The sequence below is a fragment of the Eurytemora carolleeae genome, unplaced genomic scaffold (genome assembly GCF_000591075.1).
Source record: "Eurytemora carolleeae unplaced genomic scaffold, Eaff_2.0 scaffold205, whole genome shotgun sequence".
Taxonomy (NCBI): domain Eukaryota; kingdom Metazoa; phylum Arthropoda; class Copepoda; order Calanoida; family Temoridae; genus Eurytemora; species Eurytemora carolleeae.
This window is the reverse complement of record NW_019396096.1, coordinates 171,715-193,507: the sequence shown is the minus strand read 5'-3', so window position 1 is coordinate 193,507 and position 21,793 is coordinate 171,715. Positions and strand designations below refer to the sequence as shown.

Sequence of the window (21,793 nt, the reverse complement as noted above, 5' to 3'; positions counted from 1 at the left end):
ATGAAGAATTTAGTGCGCTAACAACATTCTTTTCTGTTTCATTTTTTATAATTATCTCCGACCAATATTTATTCAAATATTTTTATGTTTAAATCTACAATTTTTAACTCCCCCCCCCACAACCAAATTTCTTTAAAATTCTAAATTAGTCTTTAATGTCTTCCATGTTGTGAATGCTGTAATGATTGAATCAAAATTTCACAAACGTTGAAAACATTTTTCATCTAAATGAAGATAAAAGCAGCCCCCCCTCTACACCTCCCTCCTCCCATCCTATATACCCTGATATTAGTTTATCCACGTTGGACGGACATATCCTTGATGTTTAGTAATTTCCCTCAAAATTTCCCAAAATATAAAGAATATTTCAAAACACACCAGTCTATAAAAATACCATGAATTCATACATATTTATTTTCTAAAACGTTTCAGAAATTGACTTTTGTCAACAATTATTCAAATTATCTAATCCCTATATCTTTTCTATCTGATGGTGTAAACCTTATTAATATTAGAACTTAAAAATATTTGATGACACAAAATTAAACAGAGTTCCGAATTAAAAATGTTAGGCAAATTAGGGGAAAGATTTTCTAATCCTAAGATATGATTGGACATTAGAGACAAACAGATTCAGATTTAGCCTGTGCTAAAAACTTCATTTTCAGTGTATTATCTGTCTACAGCTGTCCGTCAAATTTTATAAGCTGCATCTCTCACTCTGCGCGCATATACTTCTATATTTTTATCATCATTTTTCTGAAGATTTGAAGATGGTCGGGGACAAAATAATTTCAAAGTATATACAAACAATAAAAAGAAACCGAGGGGAAACATTATCCTAAAAGCAAAAGAACAGAAGAAATGTTTTTTGAGAGAGTAAACCAACAAATTTAGAAAAGTATAGAATTTTGTTTTAAAATGTTTTTTTTTTAATTTAGCAGAAGGACTCGGAACTTACTTTTCCCAACAAGACAAAGAATTGGAATTTTACTTCCCGTATTATTCCTCAATCCAGGAGCAGGGTTTGAGTTCTCTCCGTGATGTTGGGGTTGAGTAGAGCGGGAATTTATCTCCTCAGTATCCGAGCATCCGCTCAATCCGACCAATCTATTCTCCGTATACCTAGTATATACTGGAGAACTAGAGTTTATTATATGCTCTTTATACCCGGAACATAAAAAAACTTTTATTTTGGTTTTAAGTTTATGAAGTAAAACTTAAGATGTGACGTGAATAATGATTACTATGACAAAATGAAAATGAACAAAATTTCAACGATGAAAATAAAATTAATATGTTAAGTATTATTTTCATAATAAAATAGTAGGGGTGGGGGGGGGGGGGAAATTGCGTCTTTTTTTAGAGTGACTTTTAAACTAATTTTAAATCCTTCCAATATTTTTTGCAGTTTTCTTCTCTTATTGTCATTAAATAGCACAACAGACATCTAAAGATATTTATATAAATTAAAAATTTAGTAAACGATGTTTAAAAGCTTGTGTTATCTTTGAACGATAAATCTTGTAAACAATGTTGTTTTGTTAGACTCGAGATATATAACTGGTTTATATAGTCTGGGATTTATTCCAAGATATATGTTCAGATCTGTTTATTTTTATATGTTTATTTCAAAGATAGATTTACACATAAATATCTATATTTATGATTTCTCATCAAGCTTTCTTTGCATCATTTTACGTTGATTTTAAAATTTGGTTGCTTTTTATTTTGTAATTGAACTATTTTATTTTATTCCAGTAAAATGATTAAAATCTTTTATTTTAAGTTTATGAATTTGTTTATACTAAATTCTCTAAAGGAATCAGGAACTATCTAGAAATAAATTGAGCCTGTACCTCAAACTCAAACTTTCTAATTTCGTTAATCCTTTACAGGCTGGGGGGTCTGTATCTATGTATATCCAGGAGGGGGCGTCCCACACACCCCCCCCCCCCATTAGAAAAGGCCTTAGAGAATAGGTATAGGGTTGAAATACTAATCATAGCACAATTTTTAATGGCCAGCTCATTGAACAAAAAATTAGACCGATAACTTTTATAGTTTGGGTGCTAGAGACTAAAGAGGGTTTACAAAAAGGCCAAAAAAGGTCAATCATCTTTTTAAAATTTTTGTTTTAGTTTTAAACAAATATCAAAGTGTGACGCATGTTTCTATATCAATTTTTCATAAATATAGTTTTTATATCTGTAGCTTTAGTCACAAAAAAGTTAAGGGCTATTTTAGATTTTTTTTTAACACAGGTCACAGACCAGACTTTTTACTGCCCTGTACCCTACCCTATGCATTAAAAAAAAATTTTTTAAAACTCCTTTAAATTTCTTTTTATTAAAAGTCAAAAAATTTCACAGTGATATGATAGTGTAAAAAATGAGAGTACTAGGACAAAAATACTAGAAGGGGGGGGGGGTTTAGCCTGTTTCGGGTTAAACTTAGAATATTTGATCTTACATAATTCAGTTTTTGAAATATCTAAGGTCTACAATTCATTGGTTTGCAAAGATATGGGGAGTTTGTAGAAAAGACTCAATTTTTAAAAAAATCTAATTTTGTGGCAAAGTCTCAATTTCTTTCTAGATATTTCATTGTATTCGTGATAATTCTCATAACAGTGAGTTGAAATTGTTTAGTATTTGTTGCAATCTTTTAATAAATGATGTTACAATTAGTATTTTATGCTGTTAGGGTGCCAGTATTCACGTTTGTTACCTACAATCATAGAGAATAGAATATATAGAGAGGAATTAAAAGAATCTCTCGGTATGAATTTTTCAGTCCCTTTCAGCCTGAAAGGGAGTTCAAAGTGTACAAATCATGTAAATGTTCACAAATTATATGCAGTAGAGTACATTAATACAGTATGTTCCCTAGACTTTCCATTTCAATTTCGAAATTTTTAAACTGTTAAATAAACTTTATAATGAATTAGGTGAATAAAAACATCATTTGATTTATAGTTATAACGGAAAATCATCGTTTGTAAAGTGGAAGGCATAGAGTCTATGTGAAATGATCATTGGTCAATTATGAAACCAGCCTATTTCATAATTTGGTTTTCTTTTAACAATAATCTTAGATTTTCTATAAAATGATATTCCAGGGCCCAACAGGTTAAATAGCATAAATATGTGAAGTACACCTGCAGTATGGAAACAGTACAACAAAATGGCCGTTTTACACTTTTTTCTAGTAAATTCTTCTCTATATATTCTATTCTCTATGCCTACAATAGCCGACCAAATCGAGACCAGGGAGTAAGGAATAAAAGGGAGATATAACTGACGCGGTTCGCCCTACCATATGATTATACATGCTTTGCAGACGGTACTCCATTTGAATAAGAATGTACAATTACCGCGTATACAATAACCTGTTCTGAATATTTCTTATACAAATGAAATACCGTCTGCAAAGCATGTATATTGTATAATCATAATTGAGGGCGAACCGCGTCAGTTGTATCTCACTTTTATTCCTTACTCCCAAATCGAGACACTATCAGACATGTAAATATCATGGAGTCTTTTTCTACCGAGCGTTAGACGATTTTTTAAATTCTACGCGCAAGGAGGGGGTCCTTGCCTAATTCCACCAAACAAAAACATTTAGAGGGATGAAATAATTTTGAAAAACATGTATTATATAATAATAGCGAAATATTTCTGAGATTGGGCATTTAAGCACAGAATACTGTTTTTTTTGAATTTTTAGAATGCCACGGGCAACGCAAGGTGCTTAACAGAGCTAGCATATATAAAATTATTGTTATGGTTTTTATTCCTGAGCAAGAATGAAGGTATAACCAATATATGCAGATGTTTTAGGTTTGATTTACGTCCAAACTTTTGCCAAGTTTTGAATAATTTGATGCTGAATCCGCTAGATATTTGTTATCCAGTCCATTTAATACTTTCTGTGAAGGAAATGTATGCGTAAATGTAGGTGGCCCTTTAAACAATTGTTTTTTTTAAATTCTTAATCCTAATCTCTAAAATATCTGATAATTAAGATTTTTATTATTTTTATATCAGAAAATCAAAAACTGGAATTAAGACTTATCTAGAAAACGATTCTTATAGAGAAATAATAAGATTAATGATCTTATTTTCAATTCCAATCCAACCCCTGCAGGGATGGACAATATAACTTTTTTTTAAATGTACTTTTGAAAGGTTACAGAAAAATCTCGGAAGTTTTACAAATGTTTATTACATTTTTACTCTCAGCCAGATTTTCCAGATTCTAAAAGTAAAGCATAAGAGCTTTCCAACGATGTATCATTTGTCATATTTGGACATCAACCATGGGATTTGGAGGGGGGGGGGGGGCAGCGAATCCTGGTTTTCAAGTACCCCAGCAGGGATAGGGTTAATTCTTCGAATCTAAAGAGCTAAATGCATGTATTTTATAGGTTAATAATTTAGATGTATAGGGTTACAAAACAACTATAATCGAGTTATTGAATCAAAATCAAATGGTAAGGCGTTGTAACACTTTGAAGTCGGTCCAGTCTTAAACAATCATGGAATTTTCATTGCAATCATGTATCTATGTGATTGGGTTTGCAAGGCTGGAAAACATTTTCCTCTGATATGAACCCCAAACAAGGAACTGTAATTTTATCCGACACTCAGAATATAAATTTTGATAAAATTGGTCTAAAACTGTTAAACTGTTCAACCTTTGTTACATGGATAATGTAAATGATGGTAATAGAGTAGACCTTTGTGGAAGAGGGGGGGGGGGCTAAGAAAAGGGGAGAAATGTTTATATTGATATTACAGATTACGTGATCTAATAGAATTTCTAATTTAGCATATCAAAGGTCTACGAAATTAGGTTGCAAAGATTTTAATAATCTCAATAAATTTGCAACATGATGGTTAAAATTTGAAACTTAGATATAGGGATCTATCTGCCATATATATTATATCTGGTATCTATCTGACATATATCTGGTCTCTATCTGCCATATATCTAGTATCTATCTGCCATATAGCTGGTATTTATCTGCCATATATCTGGTATATATCTGCCATATATCTGGTATTTATCTGCCATATATCTGGGCTCTATCTGCCATATATCTGGTATATATCTGCCATATATCTGGTATCTATCTGCCATATATCTGGTATCTATCTGCCATATATCTGGTATCTATCTGCCATATATCTGGTATCTATCTAACATATATCAGTATCTCTGGTCTCTATCTGCCATATATCTGGTATCTATCTGCCATATATCTGGTATCTATCTGCCATATATCTGGTATCTATCTGCCATATATGTGGTATCTATCTGCCATATATCTGGGCTCTATCTGCCATATATCTGGTATCTATCTGCCATATATCTGGTATCTATCTGACATATATCTGGTATCTATCTGCCATATATATGGTCTCTATCTGCCATATATCTGGTATCTATCTAACATATATCAGTATCTATCTGCCATATATCTGGTCTCTATCTGCCATATATATGGTCTCTATCTGCCATATATCTGGTATCTATCTGCCATATATCTGGTATCTATCTAACATATATCAGTATCTATCTGCCATATATCTGGTATCTATCTGCCATATATTTGGTATCTATCTGCCATATATCTGGTATCTATCTGCCATATATTTGGTATCTATCTGCCATATATCTGGTATCTATCTGCCATATATGTGGTATCTATCTGCCATATATCTGGGCTCTATCTGCCATATATCTGGTATCTATCTGCCATATATCTGGAAATATATTTTCAATAAAATGTGAAACTAACATCTACTTTTTTTCTCTACAGGGTTTGGTCCATCACCATCGCCGAATTTTGAATATATCTGATATCTAATTTACATATATCTGGTTACTATCCAAGATATATCTGGTATCTATCTGACATATATCTGTCATAGTCCTGAAAGAGTTTAGAGGTTCGCCAAAAATCTCTCCTTATTCTGTAATCTTCCTTCAGCTTCATTTCCCACAGAACCTTCTTCGTTAAACTGTATACTCCACAGGGAACCTGGATAGTATATATTAATGATATATGTATGCTAATATAAAGGTGGTTTAGGCTCTTTGCCTCCTTTTTTTCTTATTGCCTATTTTAAATGTTACATTTTTCGTACATCATAAAACAAGAAATTGCGCGAATTATTATTTAATATTGATACACTTCAAATAAAAATTTAAATCCAGATTTTTTCGTTTTCATCTGAATTCCTCAGTGTTGTTTAGTTGATTCGATATTTCAATTAATATTTAAAAGAAGTAGTATGTTTGTATATTTTGAACATTGTAAAACCTATCTATATAATAAAGCTCTTCATTCATATAAAATTATATGCTAGTTATATCTGGCCAAAGGGCTGGACCGAATTGGCTGACATTTATGATTATGATAAACCCGTTGGTATTCTAGGGATAACATGGGCTAAAAATAATTCTAAATTTTTTCCTTCTTCATAATTGGAAATTTTCAAAGTGTATTTAAAATTCCACGGGAAACGCCAAGCACGTTAGCTACAGGGTTTCTCACGAAACATGACAGTTGGTAAATAGTATTGAATGTCTTCTTCCACATACTGTATGAGATATTATAAAGGCTTTTTGCAGTTTTATTTTGATAAAAAATCTTTTACTCAATTATATTTTATTTTTAAATCAATTTTACTTTTATATGACAGCAATGTCTCAACTCTCATGTTTTGTGGGACACCCTGTAGTGAGAAATAAAACTTATCCATGAAATCTTGTAAAAAATGAGAACAAAGAGATCTATGAAAACTTAACTTCAAAGAGTCCTTGTAAAAATGTTAAATATAAAGGATTTTACATTTAACTGTTTATTGGACTTTTATCAAGATCCTAACTCGTCATTTAAAGGGACCCTATAAATTTTCTTCTTATAAATAATGCGGGAAATGTCGTCGTTTTCTAGCTTTAAAAGGGATTAATTCTAACAATTTTCTCCATTTTATTTTTCATGAGAAACACATTTTAAAAATCTATTTTCGAAGAAAAATATTGGGATATTTTATTCAATCTTATTCAGGCAAAGTATTCATGTGTACAAATGTGATTCAAACATACCTGGTCTCGTGAAATTACGTTGACACTCCCTTTAATTCCTGGTGTTTGATAAGAGCTCTTCTAATCAGACCTGATTTATTATATTTTCAGGAAACCCAGCAGAGAGAGAGAGAGAACTGTCATTACCAGTCCAATTAGGATGGTTTAGGATGCTCCGTCCTTAGAGTTGGCAGGACCCCGGAGAATGAGGGAACCAGATAAAATGAAATTGTTAAGTTCGGAAGGAGATAAAACTGAACCGTCCCCCCAGGTTGCGGAGAAAAAGGAAGATAATGAACTAGTCCCACCGGAGAATAAATCCTTCCTGCAGAGGTTCAAATGTGATTTAAAAGACTGTATATCAAGGATAAACTCTAACCTGGATGCACTGTACAGCGTATTGAAGGGATATGAGATATTTCTGTTAACCCTACTGTGTCTGTGTTGCACTCTTCTATGTGTGTTTGTAACGAGCAGGCATCTAAATCTAGAGGAGAAGGTTCGAAACTTGCAGCAGGAGCTCTCCAGTATAGAGTATAGACTACTGGACAGAACTATTCTCTCAGATACCTGGGAGGGGGAGGAGGAGGAGAAAGAAACTTCTTGGGATAAATCTATTCTTGAAGCAAACTATTACATTCAAGTGAACCGTGGGCCCGAGTCCAGAAATAAGCGAGAAATAAATTTGAGAATAAATTCTGAGAAAGACTCGAGAAAAAAAAGAGAAGCGGACTATTTGTCAGAACATGGTTGTGCTTGTGTTGGACTACCAGGACTACCTGGACCTCCTGGACCTCCTGGAGCAGGGCAGGATGGTATCAAGGGAGAGAAAGGAGATCCTGGATCCTACCATAGTAGATCATCTAGACCCTGGTATCCGGAGAGAATACCGCGTAGAACATCTTTAACCAGACTTGAAGGAGGTTTCCAATATGCTGAGGTCATTGCAATGAAGGGTGATCCTGGACCCCCGGGACCTCCAGGAGGTCAGGGACCACCTGGACCAGTAGGACCAGTAGGTCAGACAGGAGTAGGAGAACCAGGGGTACCTGGACAGGTTGGACCCATGGGTTTACCTGGACCGAAAGGTTTACGCGGATATCCAGGTCTAGATGGAGCACCGGGACAGAAAGGAGAATGTATCATTCCAATGCAGATGGATAGCGCCAGGTAAACTATTCCTATGCAGATGAATGGTGCCAGGTAAACTATTCCTATGCAGATGGATAGCGCCAGGTAAACTATTCCTATGCAGATGGATAGCGCCAGGTAAACTATTCCTATGCAGATGAATAGCGACAGATAAACTATTCCTATGCAGATGAATAGCGTCAGGTAAACTCTTCCTATGCAGATGGATAGCGCCAGGTAAACTATTCCTATGCAGATGAATGGCGCCAGGTAAACTATTTCTATGCAGATGGATAGCGCCAGGTAAACTATTCCTATGCAGATGAATAGCGCCAGATAAACTATTCCAATGCAGATGAATAGCGTCAGGTAAACTATCCCTATGTAGATGAATAGCGCCAGCTAAACTATTTCTATGGAGACACAGCTCCGGTTAAATTCTTTTTTATTAACGTTTGATCAGTGTTTACCATTTGTTAAATTCTGTTTTATTTGGTTTGATTGAGAAAGGTAAATTTTAATGTGTGGGATTTAACCTTTTAATGATAAAATTTAATCTAGCGTCTTTAAAAGTTTGTAAAAATATAGGACACAACACAAATAAAACTGTATCATTATTACCATTTTTCGGTTTAAAGATATCAAATAAACACTTCATTCAAAGTTTAAACCAATATCGAAGATTAGCTTCGTTGTTCTTTTGAGACTCCCCTTACCACCCCTCCTCCCGCCCCTCCCATTATTCTATAAGCTGTTTTTTCTCTACATCGCTAGAACTTCCTCACTTTTCAACTTCATTTAGCCGTTTCTTTTAAACATGGGGTACATGTATCTCAACTCTAAGAGCAATATCTTAAATGGGTGGTGACCCCCCCCCCCCTATCCATTTTAGACATAAAAAGCTCAATCTATAATAGAAGTTACAAAAAAAAACAGTAGTATTTTTTGTCGTTTTCGTTTCTTCTGATAATTGAAAAAGTCAATAAGGATATTTAATTTTTAAAATTGTTATTACTTTTATGTTCAGAAATCAATAATTTTGAATTTAATACTGTTAATAGCACCCTCAGTTGGTTCCCTATCCTGTAGGGGTCTAGATAAAGTCATAGGCCATATTGACATCATGCATCCGTTTTGAAAAAGCTCAAAGCAATTTTTAGCAATAAATCAAAAAGAAATTACAAAATAATTAACGATGTTTTATGATAAAAGAAAGAGAGAATATGGCGATAATTCCACCTTATTCTAATTACTATTATGTGACGTTTATTAAAAAGAATTTGATTTGGCCCGATTTATTTTTCCAACAAGTTTAATTTAACAATAGTTGAACTACATGTATATTTTTAGAAGTTTCACATTTGATGCAGTTCAGGGCCCTCCAGGGCCCCCTGGTAAACCAGGAGAGAAAGGAGATAAAGGAGATCTAGGCCCCATTTCGAGATTTGATCCCAGCATGAATATTCACACGTTGCCAGGTATCCACAACTAAAAACTTTAGAATGGCATACATTTTACCCCGATTGCGTTAATCTGAATATCCAATGTGGACACTTTTAGTTCCCTTCTTAATCCGTTCTTTCTTTTTCTCCTTCTGTCAGTTTCCTACCAATGAGATTTCACACATTAAATGGCGCCCAAAATTTCAAATTTCCCGGCTTCTCTGATTGGCTTTTCTAATTTTTTCAATATTTATATTTGTATTGAAATGAGGATGGAGAAAATCTATGTCAACCAATTAGTTGTAATAACAATTATGCCACATGGACTAAACTTGATATCCAAGTCTTTTGATTTAAAAGATATAGAATTTTATTCTGGGGATAAACGTGAAATCCACCAAACAAACATTAAAATAATGATTTAAAGGAAGAAATTGTGTGTCCGACGAATTATATTGCAGAGACACCTAGCGGCCAAAAAGTATATTGTATAATGTATATGAAACTAAAAAAAAAATTATTAAATATTATCTATTTACGAACGCATTAAATTTAATTCAATAATTATAGGCTGTAGTATCTGAATGATTAATTTAAATTTTAATGGAACTATTTCCCATCTGAGTGGAATATTGCAACTTTGTGAATTTATATGGAAGCTACATTCTTCAGTATGAGCTTTGCAGTTAACCATTTAAAAGTAAGATTTATAGTTACGATCACTATCGAATTTGATTGGACATAAAACTATACCTCCTTTAATTTTTCGCGAACAATCCCTTTTATAATGACAATTTTTTTCTAATAGGTCCCCCAGGGCCCAAAGGTGATGAAGGAGCTGAGGGAAAAGAAGGGAAACGAGGACCAAGGGGGAAACGAGGAAAGTCGGGGAAAGTGGCGAATAGAGGAGCTCCAGGTATAAACAGTGTTAGACCAATATATCAACACAATGAAGACGACTTTGGATTTTAATTTTGATTTATATTAAGCTGATATTGATTTACATAAGCATAGAAATCAAGTGAAGCTGTCAATTAAAAAAAAAATATTCTTTGATTAATTGAAAACTTGTAATTCGAAATTTTTTTTTTTTAAATCAAAACTTAAATATAGCTTGCCTGCATTGGAAAATATTCTACAGGAAGACGGGGGGGGATGTTTTATAGAGTATAAGAGATATAAGAGATTGAGGATATAATGGATACAAGAGATAAGATATATGATGCAAATGAGGAAGATAGGATTTAAGAAAAAAAAGATATGTCATACCGCTTAAGATATAAAAGATATGCAAGAAGTAGAAGATTTGATGCAAGATATAGAAGATATGATGAAAGAGATAGAAGATATGATGAAAGAGATAGAAGATATGATGAAAGAGATAGAAGATATGATGAAAGAGAAAACGAATTTGGTCCAAGAAACATTGACGATATTATTGATGGAATATGAAAAAAATAGATATAAGAACCATTAGTTTGGAAAGTAATTTTATGTGAAAATCTCCCTTCATAAATGTTTACAGAAAGTATTTAATGGCAAAGAAATATAAAATTCAAGTTATTAGATATCCTTGCATTGTACACTTGTATTCCTCAGGTAAATCCTACTTTGATCCTTTTCTTGTTATTAATCCTTTTATCCGACCCGAAACCTTCCTTGTGAGTGGTGTTGGAGATAGAACTGAATACCAAACAGATCAATATTTTATCTTAGCAAAAACAAATTTTAAGAATTTTTTCAAGTTCTGAAATTTTTGAGAGATATTTAGAGGGTTCATGTATTGTTGGAGATATATTATTGTTGGATTCTTTCTCAGAGAGTTACTATTTATAGGGTGTTCATGAGAGAGTGGGTTATCTCTTTAAGAGATAATATTTATAGGATTTAGAGTATTGTTTCTCAGAGAGTTACTATTTATAGGGTGTTCATATGAGTGTTCTTTCTTAGAGAATTATTTTTTTAAGGGTTGTTTCTTAGAGAGTTATTATTTTGATTGTTGTTTCACAGAGAGTTATTAGTGAGACAGTCGTTTAAAAGAGATTTATCATTGTTGTATGTAAGAGAGTTATTATTTAGAGGATTGTTTATAAGAGAGTTAAAATTTAGAGGGTTGTTTTTAAGAGGATGATTATTTAGAGGGATGTTTATAAGAGAGTTTTTATTTAAAAGGTTGATCCTTAGAGAGTTATTATTTAGATTGTTGTTTTTCAGAGAGTTACTACTTAGGGGGTTGTTTATTAGAGAGTTATTATTTAAAGGGTTGCTTACAAAAGAGTTATTATTCAGAGGGTTGCTTTTAAGAGAGTTATTATTCAGAGGGTTATTTATTAGAGAGTTACTACATAGAGAGTTGTTTTAGAGAATTATTATTTAGAGGGATGTTTATAAGAGAGTTTTTATTTAGAGGGTTGATTCTTAGTGAGTTATTAATTAGAGGGCTGTCTATAAGAGATTTATTAGTTAGAGGGTTGCTTCTTAGAAAGTTATTATTTAGAGGATTGTAACTAAGAAAGTACTATTTAGAGGGTTGGTTCTGAGAGAATTATTATTTAGAGCGTTGTTTCTAAGAGAGTCGTTTTTGAGACTGTTGTTTAAAGAGAGAGATTTTATTTAGAGGGTTGTTTAAAGAGAGTAGTATATAGAGGTTTATTTCTTAGAAAGTTATTATTTAGAGCGTTGTTTCTCAGAGAGTAATTATTTGGTGGAAGGGAGGGAGGGTTGTTTTTCTTAATCAAAGAAGGATTAGCTGAAAGCTGATCAAGTTTTCTTTTTTTATTCCAGAATCTTTCATAATTTCTACTATATTATAGACGCAGGGCTCCTCTGATATCATTTTTAAGTATAATTCCTACACTTTTTAAAAGAATTGAGTCATTGCCATTAACTCACATTTTCTAATCTCTTTAGCTTTGCAACCTGAGGTTTGAAAAGCCTTTGTTATTTTAAACTTAAAGTATTTAATCTTTACGGAATTCATAATTTGAAATACATAAGTTTTACAATGACATTCGGTTGCAAAGATATAGAGATATGACAATAAGAGTTTCTAGCAAAGACTCAATTTCTTTCAGAAAAAAATTGATAACAAAGAATCAAGGTATCAGCCACTTAATGTAAGTTTAAATTTGGAAAAATGTAATCAGAAAAAAATAAACATCTTGTTTTTCTTATTTGAAATGTTATAAACATATTTAGGATTGGCTGGAATGAAAGGAGAGCAAGGTTTGCCTGGATCTACTGGGATGAAAGGAGAGAAAGGAGGCCAAGGAGTTCATGGACTAAACGGTGCACCAGGAACCAGGGGTCCGGTAGGCTCACAGGGACCTAAAGGTGATCTAGGACCTCAGGGTCCTCCTGGGCTTCCAGGAGTTCTGGGGAACAAAGGGGATAAGGGAGAATATGGTACTATGGGACCACCGGGACTAATGGGACCTCCAGGACTGCCAGGGCCTCCAGGGTATCCTGGTATAAAGGGAGAGGACGGTACTCCAGGTTTAGCTCCGGTAGTAAAGAAGAAACGAAGGAGAAACCAGGATATGTACGGAGCACTAAGTGATGCTGAATACCCGTCTGTGGTAATGGGACCTCCTGGACTCCCGGGCAGGGACGGTATTATGGGACAGCCAGGACAAAAAGGGGACACAGGGGCAGATGGGGACAAGGGGGATCCAGGGGAAAAGGGACAGCGTGGAGATCCAGGAACCATGGGACTCCCTGGTCCATCAGGGTTAAAGGGACAGCAAGGTGAACTAGGACCAGCAGGGTTACCTGGACAAAGTGGAAACAAAGGAGACCGGGGGGAGAAAGGGGAGAGAGGAGAGGTTGGGATGGTTGGAATCCCAGGGTTAAAAGGACAAAAGGGAGATCTAGGACCAGAAGGACGGAGAGGAAAACGAGGAGAACCAGGATTAACAGGACGGGACGGAACTCCAGGGATGGATGCTCCATGTCCTACGGGAGCAGACGGATTACCTGAACCCGGATGTGGTTGGAGAAAAACGTCCCCCGCCGCTTTAACTCTGAATTAAGTTCACAAATCTTATTTAAAACAATTATTACGCTTTGTGCATCTAGCTATGTTGGATTTCATCCACTTCAAATTCATGAAGATATTAACATACATAGATAGATAGATAGACAGGGCTCAGAAATACTTGGATAGAAGTGAATGTTGACAGAAGATATTGGTCCTGAGATATGAACCAGGAGAAGGAGGAGGAAGAACCAGGATTGCCAAATTCTCGGAGCCCGAAGGATCAAATCTCTGCGGAGTTTGTTATGTCAGAAGTTTACTATTTGTAAAGATGAATTAAAAGAAAGAGCAAGAAAATATATAGCTTTAGATGCTCTCTCTCTTTAGTTTTGGTTAGATTTGCCTAGTTCAGCATTTTTGGTCCTTTGAGAGGGGATATACAGGATATACAGCTTAGCTTTAATACACAAATATATATTATCCTACAGGGTGTCCCAAAAAACATGAGAACTAAAAGACGACTTCAAAATCGTCTTCGATTTCCGCTGGTTGACTAATGACAAATAATGTGTCAAAATTAAGACTGAACATTATCTGAGCTTTTAATAATGTGGTCCGCCTTCTTTGTATCTTTAAAATTGACGGAAATATTGAACATTTGGAAGATTTCGTTGTTTAAAACATTGTTTTAACTGGAATAATACAAACATATCTTTACGTCAAAATGCCACGCGAAACAAAGACGACATAGTAATAGTCACTTGATTCCCATGTTTATTGGGTAACCTTGTACAGAGTGGAGAGAGAGAGAGAGAACAAGAGCGAGGGAAAATTTCTAAGATGTCGGATATTTGTGAAGAATAAACAGACGGGGGGATGTTTGTGGAGTAAACCAGAGTAGGAAGGAAATTATGTGTGTACACAAGGATTTAGTTAGAGGACAGGGTGCTGGGGATTGTAATACATGGGTCGTTAGAAAAAAGTGGAATAGTTATGGAACATCTTCTATGTGATAAATCTGTTCGCTCACATACACATATATATATATATACTTGTATATATAAATTTATATGTTAGCTATTGCCAATAGCTGGCCGAACGGTTGAACCAAATTGTTTTGACATTATTCATGCAACGCCGGGTACTTGAGCTAGTTAGGCTTGTAAAGGGTGTAGAGTAGAACACAGTGGATATTATGTTTGTTAAAGAAGAAGATAGAAATCTGAATGTTTACGGAAAACAGAAACCAAGAAACATATAAAAAAGGCATTTGTGCAGTTTACAGTGTACACTGATCTATTTCACCTAATAATTGTATTTTCCTGCTCTCGTGGATTTCACGGTTCTGTCAATATTCCAGAAAGTAAGTAAAAAGTAATCATTTAATTATGAAGTATAACAAAAACATACGAATTTAAGTGTTTAAGGAGAAAATATTTAAAAACCTCCTAAAAAAGAGGTTGTTAGAATTCTAAAAAATATATAAACAAATAGAAGAAAAGGAAAAGGAAAGGAAAGGAAAAGAAAAGTTACATATTTATTGTTTACATTATATTTAATATAAAGTAGTGGTGGATTGTTAGTAATTTTCGACAAAATAAAAATAAAAATGATAGATTTATTTGTAATGTTTAAAAACTAAGATAGGTTTTATGGGTTGTGAAAAATGTATAGGTTAAAAATGGGCATTTGTAAGCATCTTTTTAATCCGTGCTGATTTTTGACATCCTTTATGTTTGATTTTATCTTTTACTCTTTTTACTCTTTTTAGTCTTTTTTTTTGTAAAATTGTCTTTGCTTTCTTCTATTCTTTTGCAAACATAGAGTTAGAATTTATACCTTTGTTTTGCTGAAATAATCTTCAACTAAATTCTGTTTAAAATTCGAAAGCTGTGACTTTCGATCACAATTTGTCCTATTAAACATAATTTTTTAGCCTTTTTCTTAAATTCTTTTTAAATAAAAAGTATTAATCAAACAAATCCTTAAGTTAAAAGATAAACCACAATACGTATGATTTCAAACAGAAGAAACCGAAGCCCTCTAACTCTGGTTAGTCCGGGGTGTGCTACTATATGCTTTATAACAACGTCAAAAAGTATACACATCATAACAGATTTAATAAATTCCGTCTTACTTTTCCGGAATATCACGAGATTATTCTGAGTCCAGAGCTGGAAACTTTTGAATGGTGGATATCAGGAGTAATGCTTGATCCACTCTTTTTCTTAATCCCAAGACTAAATAATGCTTGTTCTTCTCTTGTTATTAATCTCCAGCTTAATTAACCAATCGGGATTAAGGATATCCCATTCTAAAGTTTTATCTACAATGCTTTTAAAAAGCTACTCAGGTTAAAATTTAAACCATGTAAAACAAGAAATCTATAAAAATAAAATGAATAAAATTTTCCAAACGATAAATTATGATATATTTACTCTGCTTCAAACATTTAATATATAAACCATTTATTATATTTTGTTCAAAGAAAAATCCTAAAACAAGAAAGAACTTTCAGTTCATGATTTGTAACAAGTATATTAAAGACCGATTTAAAATGAAAGTGTAATTTCGGTTGGCCCTTCATGACAGTGCCTGATTCATAACTTTACCCGGTTTGTTTCATCCAATATAATTCAGATGTCAAAGTTTACAATTTTGAGAATTGATTATTTCAATTGTGGTTTCTCTACAAAAGTGTCTTATACATTTCTACTGCAGGACAAAAATAAAGGAATTATCAGAATTAAAAATATTTTAACCCAGTGACAATATCTCTCACATTAGTGATCAGATAAATGTTTCTAAGGTACCGTTGTGAATCGGGCATTGTTATCTTTGTATCTATCTATGCTAAAATTGTAAATATGTATAGAAATATTGTTTTCACATAATATAAATATACATGTAATATAAATAAAAATATTGAAGAATTATCCATTTGATGAATACTCAATTAATTACAGTTTAAGATAATGATTTAAGAACCAATAAAAGCTGAATAGATCATATACTAGATAATTCCATAAACATGAAAAGTACAGTAACACTCTGGAAAAGGAATACGACTTTAGACTTACGTATTACTTAAAATAGTCTAATGACCATGAAACATAGCAATTGTGCAATGTAAACAGACAAGGTTCACTTTATTAGGGAATTACAAAGTTGCTAGTAAAACTATTTGCTTTTTAACAACATCAAATACGCTTAATTATTCCACACTTTCCTGGTTCTCACTGTATTATCAAAATGAATAGTAAGATCAGCTAGGACTACACACATACGAGAAATACAATGGAAACCCTAAATTTGGGATATAAAGACGACTGCTGTAATGGTTCTATAACAGTTATATGAACATGAAACACGCAATTGTACAGTGCACAGACCCATAAATGTTGATCTTCAAGCTACTGCAGTTTAAACTATTTACTTGAAAACAACATAAAATTAACACCAGAAAAATACCCGGTTTTTCAAAAGTTAAAGAGTACATCTTAACATGATACGCGTATTGGTTGAATTTCTTGGATATCGAATGCGTATTAAAATAATCTTGGGTTTAGTAAAACCAGGTGTTTAAGCATTAATCTTGATATCCATCATTCTAAAGTTGTGAGCTAAGGCTAGATATTGACGAAATTAAAAAGGCGAAACTTTGCAAAGTTCTAGTCAAAGTTAAAGTTTCTGCTAAACCAAATGTTTCCATCTGTGGGATGCAAATTCAAGATTTCTTTATTTGTTGTTTCTATTAAAACAAGTTTTCTAAACTTCGACAGAAAGTTTGGAAATTGTGGAAACAGAGACAGGTTTCCAACACACAGTATCAAAGAATTATTTGAAAAGACGATATCGAATTCGTCACTGAATTCCCATGTTTTTTGGGACACCCTGTATCAAATACTAATAAACTTGAACTCAACTTTGATCCTTCATTTTCTCTTTTACGTACAGGTCTTGTATATGTTTTTTCTCATACTTTTTAGCTTTCTAAACTTTTATTCATTGGATATGATTTCTTATCTTTTGTTTTCATTCATAATTCATTCATGATTATATAACTGATTCGTCAAATTTTGCTGAATATTCTCATAAACTCAAAACCATCTCCAGTTTAAAATCCAATCCATGCAATTCATGTACAAAATTGCATCAACCTTTTATGGTCAATATTGCATCTACTCTTCAAGTTTAAAACTGCACCTTTATGTTTGAAATTGCAACTACCCTTCCTGGTTAAAAACTGCAACTACTCGAACTGCCCTCCATCTCCCATGCCAAACAATTCCTTGTTATTTCAAATTGGATTTTCTTTGGTTTTAATCTTCAATATTTATCCTATTGGACCGATCTTACCCCTTCCCTCAATCTTCTCTAGTTACTCCCCCTTCTCCTCCCTCCTTTGCCACTCCCCTCACTATCCCCCCTTTACCAATACGTGGACCCTCTACTCCCTCTTCTCCTCCCTCCTTTACTCAATCACTCTTTCCCCCTCCTTCTCTCCTCCACGCCTCTTTGGTCCTCGACCTGTTACCACTTTCTTATTCCCTCGCTTCCCCCCTGTTCCCCTCGCTTCCCCCCTGTTCCCCTCGCTTCCCCCTTTTCCCCTCTGTTCCCCCTGTTCCCCCTGTTCCCCCTGTTCCCCTCTGTTCCCCCTGTTCCTGTTCTATAACCAGCCATGATTCTGCTATACTTAATACTTATTCTAATCATTTCTCTCAAAATAAAGATTTCTTATTCATCGTTACTCAGATAAAGGCTGAAAGGTTACCGTTTTGAACAGGATATACCTCTCTCTAAATAGAGAAGCACTTGAATTTATGTCTACATTTCCTTTAATATCATATTAGGGGAATAATTACCTGTTATGCACCTAGGAACCTAGGTTAACCCAGAACAAGAATGACGGAAAATTACCGGAATTTTTCCGTCGGTTTACGTCCGGAATTTGGTACCGGTACTTTTCATTCCGGAAGTTCCTCTTAAAAATATTTAATTTACCTGTGTTACGCGTTCTAATAAATACGCCCGTCTGGATTATGATTTATTAGTGCACGCAAGTAAACCATCAAGAAAAATGTCAAATATTTGCGACATTATTGGTTCTACATCTTCTCGTTTGGTCCTCTACACAGTAGCTAGTTAATTATATACAAATTCAAAATATTTTTGTTCTAACCAATAGTTTTTTAGTAATAGTAGTTATGAAAAAACATATAGGATTTCAAGCTTACTCGCAATTTACTTAGAAGCGAATACAAAATTCAGAAAATTTAAAATTTACAAGAAATACAAACTCTTACAGGAAGATAAAAAAGTCATAATGTATGATTGCAGTCCTTTCTTTTGCTTTTATTTCTGAATTTTGTGAAACAGAGAAAGATTGTTTGATATATACTCATAAAGCTCTAAGTAACAGTGAAGTAAAAATAATAAATATTAATAATGCTTGAGAATAAGAATATTTTGTAATCCGCACATCACACATGTAAACCAAGATGGGACCACTGTAAACCAAGATGGGAACACTGTAAACCAAGATGGGAACACTGTAAACCAAGATGGGAACACTGTAAACTAAGATGCGCCCACTGTAAATCAAGATGGGAACACTGTAAACCAAGATGGAACACTGTAAACCAAGATGGGAACACTGTAAACCAAGATGGGAACGCTCTCCTGCAAAATTTGAGCATTATTTTGCCAATTATTGCTTTCAAACTGAAGCTAGAAACAAGCCTATTGAATTTTTAAAATGAAAATGCTTAGGGATACAAAAAGTATTAGTTAGTTGGTGAGCTAGGTTAAACCAAAGGCCAAGTCGAGGCTGCCTGAAAGTTAACTAAAGTATAATTTTTAAAGTTGTGGAGATATCAGTGATATCTATATATACACACATACATAAAGGGTGTTAACCTAAACAAATTTGTTAATAAGAGAAAGTTCAATTTTCGATTTCAATTCCATCTTGCAACTTTCTCTTTGGTTTGATGAATGAAGAGTGGAAGGTTGATGAATGAAGAATGAAAGGTTGATAAATGAAGAATGAAAGGTTGATGAATCCTCCAATAACTCAAAAAAAAACAGGTTTAAACAATTCACAAAGAATACAACATACCAAATGCACCATATAGAAGAATATAGAATACATTGAATAAACAGTAAACTCAATACTAAAGTTTAAACATCCTTTGTTTACATTGTGTTATTGAAAATCTGGGAATAAAATATCATTATGTAAATACACAGATTGTGTACATTCTTACATTTTTGATATTTAAAGGGACCACATAATCATAATTCCAAATGACCCTCCATGCAAAGATGGCAACACCCGATTCACAACAGTACCCTTGAAACTTTTATCTGATTAATAATATGGGAGATATTATTGTTTTTATAGGTTTAAAAGTTGTCAACTTTATTAGTTTCTATATGTTTTCCTGCAGTAGAAATACACAAGTCAAAGGTTATAATGCAAGGAAAGTTATTTCAGAGGTGTACGCATCTTATGTACTGTATTGTTCTGTCTCTCGGCGGTAATGTAAACACAAGATGGATGTCAAAGCCTGACATGGGATCCATCTTTCACATACAAAATCAATGAAATATTCTGGTCATAGGAAACTATTATGTAAATTATCAAAATTATCAAAATTTAATGCTTTTAACCTCTTCGGATACTAAACGAACACTGATGCATCTATTCTTGTTCACAAATTCCACCCAGAGAGAACTGGTTTCAATATTTACGCAGAGTATACGGAACTGCAATTAACTTTCCTTGCATTATAACCTTGCACAAGCCAGTCTTTGTAGAGAAACCACAATAGAAAATAATCTGTTCTCAAAATTCTAAACATTGATATCTAATTTATACGCGATAAAACCAAACTTTTGAGAACCAAGCATTGTCATCTTTGCAAGGTTAACATTATTCCTCAGATTGTTAATATTGTTTGATTTTAGAAAACTGCTGAAATTACGTCTACAGTTCCTTTAAAATGAAACTGTTTACATAAACATGAATATTTGGTGAGAAGATCACATATAAGATAAGATATATTGGTATTTGATGAGCACAATATGTTCATCTTATACATACTGAACAGCTCAGCATGTGCTCTAAACCATCTAATCTATGGAGGCTTCACAATAATAAGTTGCTCTGTGCTATATATACACTATACAGCACCTTGGAGTATAAAATATAGATGAATACCCACAAAATAATAAGTTCCTGTGTGCTATATACTATACAGCACCTTGGAGTATAAAATATAGATGGTTACCCACAAAATAATAAGTTCCTGTGTGCTATATACTATACAGTACCTTGGAGTATAAAATATAGATGAATACCCACAAAATAATAAATTCCTGTGTGCTATATACTCACATTCCTCCCCTTGACTCACATTCCCCCCCCCCCTTACGGCTATAAATACAACCTATCCTTAAAAAACAGTTTATTATCAAAATTTTCTGTGGACAAAATCCTAAAATACCTAATTTTCTACAGATTTCTCACGTCAAAATCTAAATATTTCAAACCATGTTTTCAAACTAAAATGTGGACAATGATGGTTTGAAATAATACCCTTCCAACCCCCTCCCCCAGCCCCCCCCCTTGACAAACCTCTTTGAAGAAAAACATTAATATTTGTTTTCCTAATTTCTGCTCCAAGTTTCTGCAGATGACAGTTTAAGAAATTTCCTTATTAAATGTTATTTGTGGAGAGAGAAGAAGGGAAATGTTTCGAAGCTTTCAATAAAGTAAATATATATTATTGATGGATAGCACCAGTATATATACTCGCCATAAGCTTATGTTCAGAGGGGGGGGGGGGGAAGGCGGGCAGCCATAATCCACAACAGTTTTCCCTTCCATGCCACATGAGCTACAACCATTTGGTCTTCCATGCCACAACATTTTTATCTTACGACAATTATTTCTTTTTGGTACATTCAAATTGCGATTCTGAAAAGTCTAGCTACGTTATGCAAAAGATAAATATAAGCATCTCTAAATTTAAGTTCTGGTTTATTGCCGCTTGCCTTCCCCCGCTATTGATGAGGGGGGAGGGCAATACTTTACCCCCCCCCCCACATCCGTCCCGTTCTTGCATTTATATTGCCA

At 33.6% G+C, this 21,793-nt stretch overlaps 1 protein-coding gene across 1 annotated transcript; it reads left to right on the top strand.

Annotated features, from left to right (window-relative positions):
• Positions 1-1,047: 1,047 nt before the first annotated feature.
• On the top strand, positions 1,048-14,028 carry LOC111694819 (collagen alpha-1(XIII) chain). The gene is made up of 5 exons (XM_023463852.1): positions 1,048-1,299; positions 7,213-8,271; positions 9,583-9,710; positions 10,483-10,590; positions 12,873-14,028. Exons 2-5 carry the CDS (start codon positions 7,307-7,309, stop codon positions 13,703-13,705), a joined length of 2,034 nt encoding a protein of 677 aa, XP_023319620.1. The 5' UTR covers positions 1,048-1,299; positions 7,213-7,306; the 3' UTR covers positions 13,706-14,028.
• The last annotated feature ends 7,765 nt before the right edge of the window (positions 14,029-21,793 follow it).

Bases quoted from the DNA above. Each gene is read 5' to 3' on its own strand.
- LOC111694819 (XM_023463852.1), top strand. From the start codon at position 7,307: ATGAGGGAACCAGATAAAATGAAATTGTTAAGTTCGGAAGGAGATAAA. The intron at 8,272-9,582 runs GTAAACTATTCC...GTATATTTTTAG, and splicing joins ATGCAGATGGATAGCGCCAG to AAGTTTCACATTTGATGCAG. The intron at 10,591-12,872 runs GTATAAACAGTG...AAACATATTTAG, and splicing joins GGCGAATAGAGGAGCTCCAG to GATTGGCTGGAATGAAAGGA.